The following is an 18,129-nucleotide window of genomic DNA, read 5'->3' on the forward strand; positions in this document are numbered from 1 at the left end:
GCCGCGGCATGGTCGCAGCAGACCTGCCAGTCACGCTCCCAATGAGCGGATTAGCGTATGATCTAATTAAAATGTTTCTCCGTTAGGAGGATGAGGAAGATTATAGAGGCCGCTATGAATGCGCCTGGCCGTTTCAGCTTCATACCGCCACCCGAGACCCGATGTTTATTCTGAGGTACATCAAAGTAAAACCCGCCTTTTATATCCGCCAGACCAGGGCGCAGCTGCGTGTCGGCAGCTTGCTGAGACGCGCCTGAACTGCATTAGAGCTTTCGGACGGTGCCAGCCTGTGCCCAAATAAAGGCCCCGCGCTCAGGCCCGTGTTCCTCCTCACATCCGTTGTAAGCTTTAACTGAGCTGAGTGGTCTGTTAGGCTGGGACGTGTATAAGGTTTGCGGTTTGCATGCAATCCCATGCTGCTGTACGGTGATGCAGAGGCATGAAAAGAAAAAGAGCGAAGCCAGCCACGCGTCCATGGCACTCCGACAGATGCAATTATGCATCGGCAGCATTTTGATGCCCTCTAATTCTCCACCGCGGGTTTATTGAGGTGTCCTTGTTTCTGTGCCATGAAGGCGGCTGCCAACATGGCACCTGCAAATTTAACAGGGGGGGGCTTTATATATTGTAAGGCTGCAGCACTGCTGTGCTGCGGCTTTCCAGTAGGGAAAGCCTAGTGGGAGCAGCTCAGTTTTTCCATCTCGTCACTGCTCTCCCAGTTGGAAAGGAGCCGTCTCACCAAATCCTGCGGGATGTGACTAAATATCACCTGACATCTGAAACCATCTAAGAACTTTTTGGTAGCCTGCAATTTCCGTAAAGACGGAAAACCTGTGGCCCTCTGGTAGGAAAAGAGGGATGCCAGAACATCACCCGTACAGACCCTGGGAGGATTCTTTACATTTTTCCCAGTTGTTGAATGGGCACCATGAATTTTCATGGTATGGGATAAAATAATGTGCAACAAAGGTCCATTCTTGTCTCTCTTGTTTTTTTTTTTTATTAGTGGGAAAAGTAAGTATTTGATACACAAAGCATGGAGAGATTTTCATTGTAGATACAATCTCTTTTTTTTTTTTAATCAAGAAAATAAGTATTTGATACAATATAAAAAAAAAAGACTTTGTCAGATGTTTCCTGTAATTCTTGCACACACTGCAGCCGGGGTTTTTGGGTCACTTCTCCATACAGATCTTCTCCAGATCGTTCAGGTTCCTGGGCTGCCCCTGGAGTTTCCGCGCCCTTCATAGATTTTCTATTGGGTTTGGGTCTGGAGACTTTCTAGGCCACTCCAGGACCTTGAAGACGGAGCCCCTTGGCAGAAAAGCCCTCCAAAGCATGATGCTTCCTCCCCCATGCTTCACGGTTGGGCATTTTTATATTGTACTCATCTTCACACTGCAATTGGAGTTCACACCAATAAAATAAAATCAAATTTCAGTCTCATCTGACCAGCTGACCACCCCTCATGCCTCCTCTGTACCATCCAGATGGTCTTTGTCAAACATCAGACAGACCTGGACATGTACGGGCTTGATATTATTGACCAGATCTTCCTGTGTAGTTTTGGGCTGATCCCTCACCGTTCTTACGATCATTGACATTCCACAAGTCGAGATCTTACATGGAGCCCAGTCGTGAGGGAGTTTCTTCCATTTTCCAATCATTTCCTGTATTGTCCTGTAGCCCACACCAGCCTTTTGGGGTTTGGTTTTGCCCATAGTGGAGAGGTTGGCGCCTGATTGAGGACATGTGGACGGGTGTCTTTTTAAACAGGTAACTAGTTCCAACAGGTGCAATTAAACAAGTAACGAGTGGAGCATAGCAGAGCTTCTTAAAGAAGAAGTAACAGGTCTGTGAGGGACAGAAATGTTGCTGGGTGCTGGGTGTTGTGCTCCGTTGTCATGCAATGAAATGCTAAATAATTATTTAAAAACCAAACCGTTTTTTATTTGTCCTGTTTCAGTGGTTGTGTTTGGTGCTGCCGTGTTTCACAATGAAAATCACTTCTCACAGTGCAGTGTACCTACCATGAAACTTACAGAAAAATTTCCCCACTGTAAATGAATTTTTTTTTTACCCACGATGCGGTTACTGTGCCGAATCCAGCCGGGCTCTTCATTTAGAGATGACGACAGGGTATAATTATCTGTATTTCTGTTGCCACAGATGTTTTATCCTGAGATTTGTATTATTTTTTTAAAGATTTTTTTTTCCACATCAGACGTCAGTTCTGTGAGGTGTATTTCATGTTGTGACATGGGGCTGAATGGTGCTGCCGTCAGAAATGGGGGCAATGATTAGAGTTCACAGCTAAACGCTTGCCGGTGATGACCTCAGCTTTATTTGAGGCACTTATTTCCCTTTTTTAATTCCAGTCTGTGGCTTCGTTTCTGACTCACTCGCGAGTCTCTCAATCATCCTGAATCATCAGCAGGACCAGCTGAATGGAAGTAAATGGTCATGGAAGGAGTTCCACGGAGCTTCCTTTTGTCGACTACAGAGCCCCTCGGAACCCATCGGGGTGCTAAACGTTTTCACACCTGTGTTTTTAATGTGAATGCGAGGTGAAAAATGTAAATATTCCCTCATGTCTTAGCGCTTTTTCATCTGCGTTTGAATAAAACGTGCCGCTTTGTGTGAATGGAATTTTTACGGGCTGCTCTATTATTAGTCGGATTTGCCCAGGCTGGTGTGGTTATGTGCCCAAAGATGGTCTGCCCCACAGCCACCCCCACCCTTTTGTGTGAGACGTGTATTGTAGAGGGGGGTGGTGGCTGGAATGTTTGGAGACTGGAGGCTGGGAATTTTGGGAAGCAAATTGATGTTATTTGATAAGGGAAATGGGTGGAGGTGGACTGCTTTTGTTGGAATAGGTGTAGGATGGAGTGATGGAGAGATGCTGGGTGATACATCCAGTATGCATCAGGCATGAATTGCTACTACTTAAGACCGTCGCTGCAAAATTTTGTATTTTTCAATACAAAAACAGTCAAAAAGGTCATCACAGTTCTAGCAGGATATATTTTGGACTTGGTCTGAATCTGAATACTGTTTTTGTAGTTATTGAGATCAGTATAAACTGGCCACATTTATAGCATGGAGACATTTATAAAATAAACTGGCGACATTTATTACATTTGGAAAAGACAAAGTGTATTTATTTGTAATTTTCTTTTAAAAGATTTTTTGTTGGTTTTCCTTTAAATACTGCTTGATGTCATTGCACTATACACAATAAATAAATAATATTTTTTCCCAACTCTACTACCTACCGCAGGTTTGTCTTTATAAGAAGTACTAAAATTCCCCTATTCTTTTGTTGTTGTTTTTTTGATGGACATTTTTTGTTCACGCAGCAATTTTTGGAAAGTAAAGGAATGAAAATTGCTTGGAAACTTTGATCTGAATGTTCTCCCACCCTGCAGGTAAAACTGCAAAAAGCCCCGTGGCTCTTGCGGTAAAGTGCCGCTTTTACTTCAAGTGGGAACTTCTGGAGATGCGCCGTCTGCGGCGGGACAGAGACGGATGGGACGTCTGCTGCCATATCTCTTGGGCTGGATTCAGATGGGCCTTGCGTCGCGCGGAGGGGGGGGGGGGGGGGGGGGGAGGAGAATGCCTGACACCGGCTAGACGGGTTTAGTCGAGGCCGCCGTGTCTTGTATAAACTAGGTGTCTGAAGTCAATGTGCAACAAGAACTCTGACGGTAAAACCTGGAAAACATGTTTTACACTCACTGCTCACTCACGTCATTTTTATTGTTTTTTTTTCATCTCCGTTTTGCCACGAAGCTTAATCTGTTCTGTCACTGAGACTCTCGTTGCTCCATCTTCAGTTCAATAGCTTTTTTTGCTGAATTTATCTGTCAAAATATCTGCACCATATTTACTTGAAGCTCTAATGAGCCGTGTGAGCCCCATCCTGCCTCCTCCGGTTTCGCGTCCATGCAGCAGGGCCCTGGTCCATTCCTCAAATACCACCGATTTTCCTCATTTCTCGCGACCCCCCCCTTCCCTGCTGGTCTTCTGCCCATCTTTTTGGGATGTGTGTGTGGGATGTGTGTGTGGAGATGGATGTCTGCACGGTCTGATCACTACTGCGGAGGGTGCTGACTGAGTCTGGCCTCTGACTTTCCGGATCATTTGTTTTTCCTGAATTTACTGTCCTGTGCTACATTGAATTAAATGTGCAATTAACCTTTTCTGGAGGGGTCAAAGGTCGGGGTGAGAAAGTAAAAGAGCTTATCTTTGCGTGCCGGCAACATTGCTGCCGGTTCATTAGGCGCAGCGCGAGGCGGATTCTCCGGCCATGTTCATCTCCGGCTCCACTGAGGGATGATGGACAGAATTAATAAGCTTTGACATCATTAATAGGCAATGACATCAGACGACTTACTACACTTATACACACATAGATAACCGTTCCTGTTTGGCGTGTGTCAGTCGCTCGCTGTCGTGAGAGGGAATTGCTGTAAATCCGGTGTTGGCAGCCTGTCTGCACTGTTCAAACCACGCAGCCATCACGGCTTTAGCAGCTGCCACCATCTGCATTGTGGCAAGCAGTCTCCTCTCTCGCTCTCTCTCTCTCTCTCTCTCTCTCTCACTCACATACACTCCTTTAACCCTCCTCTTTCCGTCATCACCGGGGTGACACGTCAGCAGGCCTGTGAAAGGAGGCCTGTTTCCCAGAGTGGACCTGTTGAGTGGTGACATCTGGACTGTGTTTGTGCTCTCCAGCTGTTCTGCTACCTGCGTTGTGTGTGTGTGTGTGTGTGTGTGTGTGTGTGTGTGCTGTTGGCAGGCAGTAATTACGTCCTCTTGGCTCCTGTTCGTCCCACTGCGGCCACAGTTTCTTATCAGGTCTGACCCCTATGGCCCCTGTACTATTGGTGACCTTTCACCCTGGGACTTATGTGAGTGTTTCTTGATTCAAGGAATCCTGCCATCAGAAGTGACTGAATCATTTCAGCTTTGTTTAGTGTTATTGCTACAGCAGTCATTGTCACAAAGAAGATTTTACAGACATTACAGAAAAATCTGAGAGAACCCAATGACCCCGCCCTCTTAAGAGCAGGGTCAGTTTGTTCACTCAAGTATGTCTTCAGCTTTTAAAGACATGACATTTTATATTGGTCCCCTAATACTGCATCTGAAGTCTCTTTCCGAAATTGTGCAGAATTACAGCCACTTTGATCCAGTCAGACAATGAGACGCGCCGTTTCTGTGTCTGTTTCTTTAAATGCTAATGAGAAGGAGAGAGGGGGGACGAGGAGGAGAGCGGCCTATAGAAGTTGAGCGGGCATTCACTTTAATGACATCATCAACACGCAAAACAGGAAGTCATGTTGCTGTTTTTTCCAGAAAAACATTTACATTTACGCCATTTATCAGAGCAACTTACAATCAGTAGTTACAGGGACAGTCCCCCTGGAGCCCCTTTAGGGTTAGGTGTCTTGCTCAGGAACACAATGGTAGGAAGTGGGATGTGAGAAGTGACTGAACTAAATAAATACATTTGTGATCATTTTATCATCCAATCAACCAGCAACTGCTATGCTTTGCACGTTTGGCACCATGATGGTCGGTGGAGAAGGAAGCATGAGAATGGGGAGGTAACCTTGACAAAGGGGACAAATTCCAGATTCGACCATCTGAGCTGCTGCTATCTGAACGGCGAAGCAGTGTGAACAAAGCACTCTTTACACCCATCATCTAGCCACTGCAGGACCGTAGACAGGCTAGGGGAACTCGTATTAATGTTAACTTCTCTTTGTGACATTATTTTTCATGATAGATGGCCTTTAAAGCAAAGTAAAAAGATACAAACAAGATCAATAGGGTAGATCAATACCCTCGTACACGGGGACATCAGCAGACATGTGTCTGCTGGAGTGTCTACACCTCAGGACCATTCCGAGTCACGTTTTATGCAGTGCTGTGAGAATATCCAGTTTGGCGTAATATGCTTTATCAAAACCGCCCACAACAGCAAGCATTTCCTGCTTCACGCTGCAGCTGATTTATTGTTCTTTTGCTTCCTTACGGTGGCGCGTGTGTTCAGTTCTCTGACAGCCTGTAAAGCTGAAGACGCGTCCCTGCACTATTTCAGAGCTGTCTCAAGACTTGCTTGCGCTCTGGCCCTCTGGACACGAGTGGAGAAAACGCAGGGCGGATGAGCGGTCGGAGCAGATGGTTGTTTAGGGCCGGGATTCAGAATTATATGTACGCTGAGCGTTTAAAAGAGGGAGAAAAAATCCTCTGCTCCCTTTTGTCTTGCGTTTAATCTTTTGGTTGTATATAAACTCAGTTCCTCTTCCTCGTGCCACGGGATCGGGAACGGGATCGCCGCAAACGCGCCGCCAGCCCCACGCCAGGCTGCAATAAAGGACCATATCTCCTGCGGTCCCTTTTCTTCAGGAATATATATATATATTTTTTATTCCTCTGTAATTTGTTGAAATTGTGGGTGTGTTTTATTTACTGGCTCCAGTAATCATTCAGACCTTCATTCAGACCTCCCCCCTTCTTTTTGATATTGTGGTTGATGTGCACCAGATTGCAGGAGTTTTTGAACCAGGTGGATGAACTGAAATTGTTCTCTGGTGACGACCAGGGAGGAAGCGAGACAGAGCGTCCCCTCCGTCCCGCCAGGTATTTTTAGGCAGGGGTGGGGCACCGGGCCTGCGGGACACATCTCTGTTCCACTGCCAGAGGCCAGCCTCATGCTGGAAACGTTGACATGCAATTGGCTGCGTTCGGTTAAAGGAAACCGCCTCTGGAGATGGTTTTATAAACCTTCCTGTCCGACTCGGCAGGCTCCTGAAAGATCCAGAGCCAAGCATGAGGCACCAAAACGTTCCCTGGCCCCACACCAAAACCAGAACATGACTACACCAACTTCATAGCTGGTTATTATAGGCATGTCTCACACTTGGTCCCTTTCAGGCCATTTAACAATCTCGTACTGCTCAGAATTAGACTCCGGAGTTAGTTCCCTTAATCTGTTCACTATTTAGGCAACCCGCATCCGGTTTTCTTTCACTTCTTTCACCCTCAAGCCTGTAGACTGGCCGTATGATATTAACCCCAGAGTGTCAGAACCAAGACACCAAAGCACCAGCCAAGCATGGAACTTTAGTGTTATAGTCACTTCGGCTACTCTGCATGCCCACAGTGCACTACTTTTTCTCGAATTGGTACATGTTGCCACGCTGTTGCACTTTATACGATGGCCGAGTGAACAGGATGAATACTAAAAGAAGTCCACTCTCTGGACCACTTGGGCTTGGTTTCTTGCGAAAAAGAACTATACATGAAACGTCTCTCAGCCTCACACTCTGGAGTTTGCTGATCTCGTTTCCCATCCCTTGTTTTATCCTACAGCGAATGTGGGTTTAATTACACAGAGGAGATTGGAAGCGGCGTCCCTCCCAGGCGTGTGTGGGTCGGCCGATGTTTGTTGTTGTTTTCTGCTGTATTCTGCAGTGGGCGTGGGCGCTCCCCACCCCGGCACATGCCACTACTCATCGCTGTCTGTCAGCTCTCCGGCGACAGTGTCCTCAGACTGCAGCGATGTTTCAACATGGCCGTGATGTGGGCCGCGTGGTTCTGAGATCGTGGCAGAACAGCACCTACAACTGAGCAGCAGGGTACTTCCTGGTAACGATGCACAGTCCAGACTGCCAACCTGGGAATTCCTACAGAAAGTTTTTTTTTTTTAAATTTTCCAAAGCTTTTTTTTTTTTAACCTTTATTGCTTTTACTGTCGTCTCTCTGGCCGGTATGGTGCTGGGACTGTAGCTTTGGTGCCAGAGCTAGAAATTCAACACCAGGCTTTCAGACCATCGGCCTTCTCCGCACCTGACGTCCTGCGACTTCTTAATTCGCTCTCGTTCCGCCCAACTACTCCTCCAGAGTACTTGCACCAGGGCCCTACGATGGGATAAGGATTAGTTTGAAATACCATGTGACCTAAAGGCTTCACCTGACACGTGGAAAATATAAAGCATTCTTCACATTAAAGTACAGCAGAGATGAAAGGGTGTAAAATGTTCATTCACATTTACGCCATTTATCATACGCCCTCGTCCAGAGCAACTTACAATCAGTAGTTACAAAGACAGTCCCCCTGGAGACACTCAGGCTTAAGTGTCTTACTCAGGGACACAATGGTAGTACGTGGGATTTGAACCTATGACTTTGCCCACTAGGCTGCTACCACCCTGCACATACAAACCTCTTCATGTAAAACATCACAGGCTTTATTAATATTTGTATACTGTACATGGTCATATTCAAATATCTGTATGTTTATTCCAACATATAAAGTTTATTCACTATGTTTAGTTAGTGTAGACTGTTGTCTGCAGTAGAGTTGTGTTAAAGAATAGTTTTCAGATTTCACTAGACGCGCCGACCCTGCCAGTCGTTTTCTGCGACAAGCTCGGTTTGTTTAGACAGCTTGTCAGAATGGGAAGTGCCACCGTTATCAGACATTATCTGGCATGTCCAATCTAAACTTTGTGTGTGTGTGTGTGTGTGGCCAGGTCAACCCCAGGACTCCAGTGACTCGGTAGTGAGGATGAGGTCACAGTGTGTGTGCCAGGACCCTTGAGTCTGGCCAGGGGGCTGTGTGACAGGGCCTGATATCTGCAGTGATAGCTTGTCACCGTATTTATTTTTAATTCTGCAGTAAGGGGCTGGGATAAGGCTTTTGTGTTTTCTTCCCATGAGTTATACTTGTGCTGTTTTCAGTGTGACAGGGACAGTGGTAAAAGTACAATTTTTATTTATTTTTTTAAGATGACCATTTTAGGTCATCTCTGTTATATTGGATGGAGACAGTGGCAAAGATGGGACACCGAGTTATACGTGGCAGAGTTAAAGATGCGGAGGTTTGGGTTGGGAGTGACAAGGATGGACAGGAGTAGGAATGAGCGCATTAGAGTGACAGTTTGGGTTGGCCGTCTTGCCGACAAGGTGAGAGAGGTGAGATTTAGGAGGAGGATGCTGTGGATGGAGCTGCCAGGCATGAGTAAAAGAGGAAGGCCAGTAGGAGGTTTATGGCTGGGGAAGGTGGAAACTGCCATGAAGTAGAAGGTCTACGGTAATCTCTCACCGCAGCCGACTGTTTCCAGGTAAAACGGGACACGCGGTGTGCGTCAGGACTCATATCACCATATCCTGATGGAAAGTGAGACGTGGTGGAAGTAGGTCGGACGTCTGGCGTCCTGCAGGCATGACTTGCAGGTTCTGGTGTAAGGGTGTGGTCAGAGCTCAGGATCCGTGTGGAGTTTGTGTGCGTGAGTGTCGTGGCCAACTAAGCGTCCAGACAAATATTTGCGACGTTCGTTTCAGATGTGAAGCAACCCTACCTGCAAGACCCCAGCAGTTTATTCCATCAACCTTAACTCACATAACGGCTTGAAGTTGCAAGTAATCAGGACCCATCATCATCTAGAAGGTCCAAGACGTCATGCGGGAGCCTTGCGAACACCCGAGCGAGCGAAGTAAAGACGGCCGGGGGAAAGTGGTAGAATATCCGTGTTTAATTATTGATCTTTGTCTGAGGCTTGGGTGGGATTAGGTCTCTTTAGAAGTTTAAATATTTATCTGGCCACACAAGCGCAGGTCACACCGTGCTGCACAGCATCCACTGCACAGCATCGTGAAGCAGAAAAGAAAGACGCGTGTCCCCGCAGTCTGCAGGGAACTTGTATTCACTCCCTGGGAAGAGGGTGTCGACGGACGCCTCCGTTAAAAACGTGCCAGCTCTCTTCCGATTCACTTTCAGTCAGATATAATGTTCTGCTCAGTGGAGTATAGCCTTATTTATTAATGTAGGCAAACCCGGAACACTCGATACACTCGCGATAGCCAAGTTTCTTTTCCGTCGCCAGTGCCTGTTTTCCTCCCCCTCGCTGCAGAGAATTTTCAATAAAAGCACGCGGGCCGCAGGCACTGACGGACAAATTGCCATTTCAAGGTAATCTCCGTCTTGGAGTCACCGTCGTGATGAGGCTGCCCTGCGGCAGGACAAAAGGTCAATCAGCTGGAGAGCTCGGTCCGATCACAGACACACACACACACACACAAAAAGGGATTTTGCTGTAATCCTCTCCACTCTGTAAACTCTGCATTTTTCTGGTGGCCCTGTCTACACAGCCGTCCTCCGGGGTGGCATCGTCACGTACTGTCACCCTAAGTACGTTACAGGTTGGTACCACCCTTTGGTCTTTAACTGAGACAAGTATTCGTGTTCATACTTGTGCTCATCCACGTTTGATGATGCACGAGTCTGATGGGAGCTGTCAAGTCACTATTATTTACTTCCTCTGGCAATCAGCTGGAACGGCCCCCTTGAACAGCCCCACAGGAGGAGCTCCAGAAGAAACAGGAGCTGGACTGACGAGGAGTGCGAGAGGCCGTGCCAGTTCCAAAAAGAGGGGAAAAAACGAGATGTCAGTGGCCAGACGCAGCGTGGACGAGGGTGTTGTCCCCGTCGCTGTCTGATTCATCCTCAGGAACAGTATCCTGCAGTCGGCTCCTTTCATATCCTGACTCGGAAACCTCAGCCATGGGCCGGTCGCCTCGCTTGCGAATGCTATTTTAAAGGAGTGTTTGTCTTCTCCATGCCGTAACTAGTCCTCTCGTCATCCTGACTGTCCCCGCCACTCCCACAGTCACTTTCATTTACTGCCGTTTAATAAAAGGCATTTTTTAATATGCTCCTACAGGCAGAGAATGTTCCGGCTTTAATATTGAACAATTTTTAATTGATAGTTGGTGGAACAGGGGGTGGCAGAGCTGGCATTTTCCAAGCAGCGCTTTGTGCAACAATCGACCGCAGATCGTAGTGCAGCGTGTGTTGCGTTTGAGAAATGCCCCCCCGCGCTTCCCAATAAAAACAGGCCGTAAATTCGTTTCAGCTGCGGCTGCTCGCGTACGGATACCCTCGTCAGTCTGACACGAGGAATGCGACGGGGAAACATGTACGGTAGCCTTATAAAAGCTCTTGGAAGGAAGCTGCTCGTCTTGTAACTCGTCAAGCAATTTCCAGCTCTTCCGTTTGTAGGCTGCTGGGCTCCATTCACCTGATCCGATCGGCCACTTTAACTCACGGACGGGGGCCCGGTTCTGGGAAACAGAACAAATTGTTTTTGACCCGTAGAAGTTCCTTCACAGTCAACCGATCAACTTTCTGACAGACATCACCGATAAGTGGCTGTGGTATTTCTCCTGTTACACAATGGTTTTGACATACAAGTACAATGCAGACGGTCCTGAAATACTAGTTGTCCAAACCCTTTATTCAAACACGTTTCCTTCTCAGTTTTGTTCTGCGAGCAGTTTTGCAGTGTTAGATGGAGGGATGGTTTCCACTCCGTGTATTCATTCTTTTTTTGTGATTTGTAACCAGCCAGACTCCTGTTCAACATGCTAAAAGCAGCATGGATTAGTCTGAGCCTTTTCTCTTTTCTACAGCTGATGTTGTCTTGCCTTGGTGTAATTTAATTGTTCAGGCTCAGGAACTTAAATGGACGACACATAATCATTTACGAGCTTTCAAACTTCCCTGCTGATTGAATCCTTAAACCCACGGATGTGCGGCAGCAGTGAAATTCCTTCTTTGATCTTTACACCAAGAAGTTTCAGTTTGTCATTGCACAATCATACTTAGTACAACAGTACAGAGAAATTGGGGTCCTGCCCACCACCCCCCTGTTCAAAATGACATATAAGAATAAAATATTAAAAGGTAGTAACATCAAAGAATAGACAAATAAAGCAAAATAAATTCATAATAAATACAGGGTAACACACTCGCCTATGAACCAGAAGACCCAGGTTCAAATCCCACTTACTACCATTGTGTCCCTGAGCAAGACACTTAACCCTAAGTTGCTCCAGGGGGGAACTATCCCTGTAAATACTGGTTGTAAGTCACTCTGGATAAGTGCGTCTGATAAATGCTGTAAATGTAAAATACAAGTCTGTACAAGAGTGAGCAGAACAAGTTGAATGAGTGAGGTAGCGTGCTGGTGTGAATTGTAGTAAATGTCATGTAGTCGCAGCAGAGCAGATGCAGTTTATGTGTTTGAGTTAATGAGCGCTTGTTGCCTGGTTGTAATAAATGTCCTTCTTTCTTTTTGTTCTTGTCCTCTGCGCCCTGAATCTCCTGCCAGAGGGCAGCATCTGAAACACCCCACGTCCAGGGTGTGTGCAGTCTCTAGCCAGGCTTCTTCAGAGAGCAGGTGTTGTAGAGGTTCTTCAGGGAAGGTGGAGTGTGGCCAATGATTTTCCCTGCGGTGTTGATGACCTTCTGTAGTGACATCTTGCCTGCTGTCGTGCAGCGCGAGCACCACACAGAGATGCAATACGTCAGCCCACTCTCAATGGAGCAGCAGTAGAAGACTGGTTAACTCTCCTGAGGGCCCTCAGAAAATGGAGTTGCTGTTGGGCCTTCTTTACGTCCATTTCCGATCTGGTCACCTTTTCCACACCTTTTCCACACCCTCCCTGTTGATGTCGATGGGTTGCAGGTTGGCATTTTTCCTCTTGAGGTTGAGGATGAGTTCCTTGGTTTTTGAGGTGTTGAGGACCAAGTTGTTTTCCACACACCATCCCACCAGTCTCTGGACCTCCTCCCTGTACGCTGTCTCATCGTCATTGGAGATGAGCCCCACGAACTTGATGATAGCGTTATTTAGCGTACGTGTACAGCGTGTACAGTAAAGGACTTAGTACGCACCACAGTGGAGATCCAGTGTGGAAAGCTGTGAAGCCATTCTGACTCTGCGAAAATGTCTAATCCAGCAGCAGATGGAAAGGGGAAGGCCAATGTCCAGTAACTTTTCTGTCAGTCTGTTCGGAAGTATTGTATCTAAAGCCGAGCTAAAGTCGGCAAAGAGCAGCCTAGCAGAGCGCCTATGCAGTTCCAGGTGGGAGATGGTAGTGTAGAGCGCTGTGTTGATGGCAGCTTCAGTTGATCTGTTTGTAAACTGATGGGGGGGTGAAGTGTGGGTGAGGATGTGATGTGGTGACTGACCAGTCCTGGTTAACTGCCCTGAAGCTGGGACTGCTGCGGACGTCTCGTGTCCAGCCACCTCGAAGAAGGGGTTTAGTGGCGTTGTCCTCAGCTGCGATGGTGTTCTTTTTCTTGCAGTGGGTTAGATCTGACGCACCTTGTTGAAGTGACCCTCAATCTTCCTCTTATATGCTGCCTTGTCTTTCATGCCTCTTTTCAGATTGTGTCTCTGAATGCGGTCCATCTGAAAGCAGCATTGCGTTGTCTCAGCAGGTCCTGGACGTCTTTAGTAATCCAGGATTTCCGGTTTGAGTACACACGGATACGTTTGTCCACCGTGACACTGTCTACACAAGAGTTAATGTAGGAGCGCACAGATGTGGTATGTTCCTATAAGTCTTGGTGTTCAAACACTCTCCAGTCTGTGCTCTCAAAACGGTCCTGCAGCTAATGTGTTGCTTCCTCCGGACATACTTGTACCATCTTAAATGTTTGGGGATCTCTCTTCCTTACTGTGGTGTATGCTGGGATCAGCAGCAGGGTCATGTGATAAGACAGGCCCAGATGCGGTAAAGGGGGTTTAGCTCTGTAACCATCCTGGATGTTGCTATAGGCTTTATCCAAAGTGTTCCTACCCCGTTGCAAATGTAATATGCTCTACAAATAGGTAGCACTGTCTTTATTGAATTGATTGAAGTCTCCAGTCATCTGTCTTGTTTGTAATTGACCGGTCATTGGTCAGGAAAACACTGGGAAGTGGCGAGTTCCTTGGTCTCTTTAGCTGGGCTAGCGGGCCGGCCCTGCAGCCACGCTTTTGTGTCCTTTGTTTTTCACTTCCTCTTGAGCTCAAAGCCTCGGAGAACCATCCATGGAGACCCTGTAATCCTGGCAATGTCTTCGGGGAACTTACATTTACAGCATTTATGCGGTGCCCTTATCCAGAGCGACTTACAATCAGTAGTTACAGGGACAGTCCCCCCCTGGAGCACTGTCTTGCTCAGGGACACAATGGTAGTAAGTGGGATTTGAATCTGGGTGTTTTGTGTGTTTCCCACAAGGCTACTACCACCCTGCCAACTCACTACCACCCATCTAGTGAGTTGGTGAAAGTTCGACGCAACACTCCCACCATGGCATAGTCCCAAGCTCAGGAGATCCTGACGGCTGTGTGTTCACAGTGCCAAGCAGACAAAACCGACACAGACAAACGTGTAAAGACATAATACGAAGCACCTGGAGTGGGGGGCAGTAAGCCGCTGCGTCTGTGCACACCGCCATCTTGCCTCATGTGACTCATCACTCGGAGAATGCAGAGTCAAATGTTTGAGGTCGGGGTAATTGGCATAGTTTAAATGAATCAGCTATTCGCTCATTCATGCCATTTAGAAGCATTTATGAAAATATTTTGGGCTTGAGGTGGTTCTGGATGACCGCAAAGACTTCATTTTCTTAAATATCCGTCACAGAAGCTGTCTGATTTGAAAAACGTGAAAAAGATCCCGGGGGGGGGGGGGGGGGGGGTCTTATGTAACTGGCAGGTCAAGAACCAAGGCTGTTGTAAACAGATTTATTATCTTTAAATCAAATTTTGGGATTTCATTAAAACCAAAAACACTTGTGATCTGACGGGGTATCAGCAAGTCACGAGATGAAAGCAACTCTTCTCACGGCTCAGAGGCCGTGAAAAATCGTTGTAATTGAATAGCAGGTCATTAACGCCGAGGTAATGATGGCATAGCTGCTGGAATAGCACTGTAAACCTCCTGACTGCTGGTTCTTCACAGCTGGACCGAGTGACCTCACTTGAGGGTGGTGTCAGAACTACACAGGGTATTCATTCCTCTCAGTCGGGGCAACTGATTGAGGGGTAACTACGTTGGAATTTTAATGGCTTTCTTTTTTTTATTAATTAAAAATTATGGTTTTGACAATTAAAATTAATGATCTCACTTTAATGAGCTTTATCTTTTTTTTTCGCCTTAGATGCAACAGTTGTTCTATGAAAACTACGAGCCAAACAAGAAGGGTTACATCCGTGACCTTCACAACAGTAAAATCCACCGTGCCATCACCCTGCACCCCAACAAGAACCCTCCATACCAGTACCGGCTGCACAGCTACATGTTGAGCCGCAAGATCGCCGAGCTACGGCACCGCACTATCCAGCTGCACCGCGAGATCGTGCAGATGAGCCGCTACAGCAACACCGAGGTCCACAAGGAGGACCTGCAGCTGGGCGTGGCCCCCTCCTTCATGCGCTTCCACCCGCACCAGCGCGAGGACGTTCTCGAGTGGGAGTTCCTCACGGGCAAGTACATCTTCTCGGCCTCAGAAGGCCAGCCCCCTCGCCGCAGTATGGAATCGTCACAGAAGATGGCACTCGACGACATCATCATGCAGGTCATGGAAATGATCAATGCCAATGCCAAGACCAGAGGCAGAGTGATCGACTTCAAGGAGATCCAGTATGGCTACCGGCGAGTGAACCCCATGTACGGTGCCGAGTACGTTCTGGACCTGCTGCTGCTTTACAAGAAGCACAAGGGCAAGACCATGACCGTGCCAGTCAGGAGACATGCCTACTTGCAGCAGACCTTCAGCAAGATCCAGTTCCAGGAAGAAGAGGAGATGGATGCCAGTGAACTGGCCAGAAGGATAAACCAAGAGTCCGACTCCCTCTCTTTCCTCTCGAACTCCCTCAAAATGCTCGTGCCCTTTCGGCTGGGTGGGTCCAGCTCTGACCAGAAGGAGCCCAAAGAGAAGAAGGTGAACATCCTGGTCCCTCTCTCCGGACGCTACGAGATCTTCAGCCGATTCATGGCCAACTTCGAGAAGGTCTGCCTCGTTCCCAACCAGAACGTGAAGTTGCTGGTCTTGCTTTTCCGCACAGATAACGACACCGACCGGACACGGCAGATTGATCTGATGGAGCAGTACCACATGAAGTACCCCCGGGCTGACATGGACATAAAGTACGTGTCCGGCGCCTTCTCCCGTGCGCTGGCCTTGGAGGTCGGCTCAGCCCACTTCACCAACGACTCTTTACTCTTCTACTGTGACGTAGACCTGCTGTTCACCACCGACTTCCTCCAGCGGTGTCGAGGCAACACCAAACTTGGAGCACAGACGTACTTCCCAATCATCTTCAGCCAGTACGACCCCAGGGTTGTCTACGCGGGGAAGGTCCCCAGTGACAACCACTACGTCTTCACGTCCAAAACGGGTTTGTGGAGACACTACGGATACGGCATCGTCTGCGTGTACAAAGGAGACCTGGTGAAAGCCGGAGGATTTGACGTCTCCATCCAAGGTTGGGGCTTGGAGGACGTGGATCTTTTTAACAAATTTCTCCAGTCAGGGATTAAACCGTTTCGAAGCACAGACACTGGCATCGTGCACGTCCACCACCCTGTCATATGTGACCCCAACCTGGACCCAAAGCAGTATAAGATGTGCTTGGGATCCAAAGCATCTTCATACGGATCGACACAGCAGCTGGCTGAACTGTGGCTAGAAAAGAATGATCAGGACTTCCGTAAAAACGGCAGCAGCAGCACGAACAGTGCATCATCCAGGACGCTGTGAGCCCGCAAGCTCGGGTCTTCTCAGCACCTCCATGGTGTTTAACTACCTAATTTATTTTTACAAAGACAGTGTGGATATACTTTGAAAACCTTTTTTTAAACGCAAGGACATTTCACCAAAATAATTAAACTTTTTTTTTTTTTAATGATACTGCTAATGATTTTAAAATTGCCTACACAGTGGGAGCAGCAACCAAGTCTTTGTTTAATCGCCCGTTAATGAGCTTTTTTTATTTTATTTAAGAGACACAAAAGAACTGTTTGGAAATGTGGTGAACCTCTGTGGAGAGCACTCATGACATTGTTAATTAAAGCGAGTGACAGTGCGGAGGATCCGCTGTACGTGTTAGTAGAGTTGTGGTATTGGGTTAAACGTATTTCTCATTTGAATGTTGTTTACAGAGAGCTATATGGATAAGTTGGAAAATGGGGAACTTTACGGTTCTTAAAATGTTATTAGGGAGCCATTCATCACTTTTTTTTTTTTTTTTCTAGCTTTTTGGTTCTGGAATAACACTGTTTTTCATGGACTACATTGACTTCTGTGAACAAAACTGCTGGATTTAATATCACCAATTCATGTCCTCATGTCTAATTTATTTAATAGGCAGTCTTGTTTCATCATCATGACTGAGATTTTTGTATATTAGAAAGATTGTACGGTCTCAGTCAAGAATAGTGGTTTCTTTTTTTTTCTCCTCAAAACTAATTTGATTACCAAAGATTATTTTTTTTTTTTGCACAGTTGCTAGAGGTGTTTTAAGTGTGTGTGTGTGTGTGTGTGTGTGTGGCCAGCGTGTATGTTTTGTATGTGTGTTTGTGTGTAATTGGAGGTGCAGACAGAGGTGTGAAAAATACTGTAGGTGGAGAACCGACCGGCCATAATAGCATAATTCCGGCCTTCCCTGGCTGTGGAAATAACTAGCGCTCCAGTAATAGGAACCAATGAAATCTGCTAGATTTCTTTTTTTGTTCTCTAAGGAACAGCACAAACGTGGGTGTGGATGAACTCTCCCCTCAGTCACAGAATCCCTGCCCTCTGGTGAGCTGCCCGTGTTTGCTCGCCCGACATTTTGCTGCGGGACAAGAAGGCCGCTCTCTCCCCCACAGCAGCAGGCTCCTCGTCTTTTCTTCCGGGGCTTCTGTTTTTGTATTTCTTCTCTCTTTGAGCCCTTCCGCAAGAGGGAAAAGTTTTATATTTAAGTAATAAATTTGAGAAAATGTTTATCTAACTTTTGTGTTCTGGTGTCGTCCTTTTATTTACTCAGCACATACAAAAAAAAAAAAAAAAACCTCCTCCACTCCTCCTCCCACACCAGCCTTTATACAGTTTCTTATTTCGGCAGAGTTCCGTTCCGTTCACCACAAACTGCTTGCATTTCACAGCGGCCAGCCAGTCTGCTGTCTGTATACCAAACTGGTGTGTGTTCAGATCTCAGGTCGGCCTGTGGGAGTGAAGTGTACTGTAGTGTCTCACACAATGAGATGAATGTTAGCTCGGAAAATAAAGGGTAAAGG

General features: G+C 47.0%; 1 protein-coding gene across 1 annotated transcript in view; it reads left to right on the forward strand.

Annotated features, from left to right (window-relative positions):
* chsy1 (chondroitin sulfate synthase 1) overlaps window positions 1-17,843 on the forward strand; it is a 30,896-nt gene extending 13,053 nt beyond the window's left edge. The window contains exon 3 of the mRNA XM_028957253.1: window positions 15,011-17,843. Within this exon, the coding sequence (XP_028813086.1) occupies window positions 15,011-16,612 (1,602 nt within the window). The 3' untranslated portion in view covers window positions 16,613-17,843. The remainder of the gene's footprint in view (window positions 1-15,010) is intronic.
* The last annotated feature ends 286 nt before the right edge of the window (window positions 17,844-18,129 follow it).

Source organism: Denticeps clupeoides, chromosome 16 (genome assembly GCF_900700375.1).
Source record: "Denticeps clupeoides chromosome 16, fDenClu1.1, whole genome shotgun sequence".
Taxonomy (NCBI): domain Eukaryota; kingdom Metazoa; phylum Chordata; class Actinopteri; order Clupeiformes; family Denticipitidae; genus Denticeps; species Denticeps clupeoides.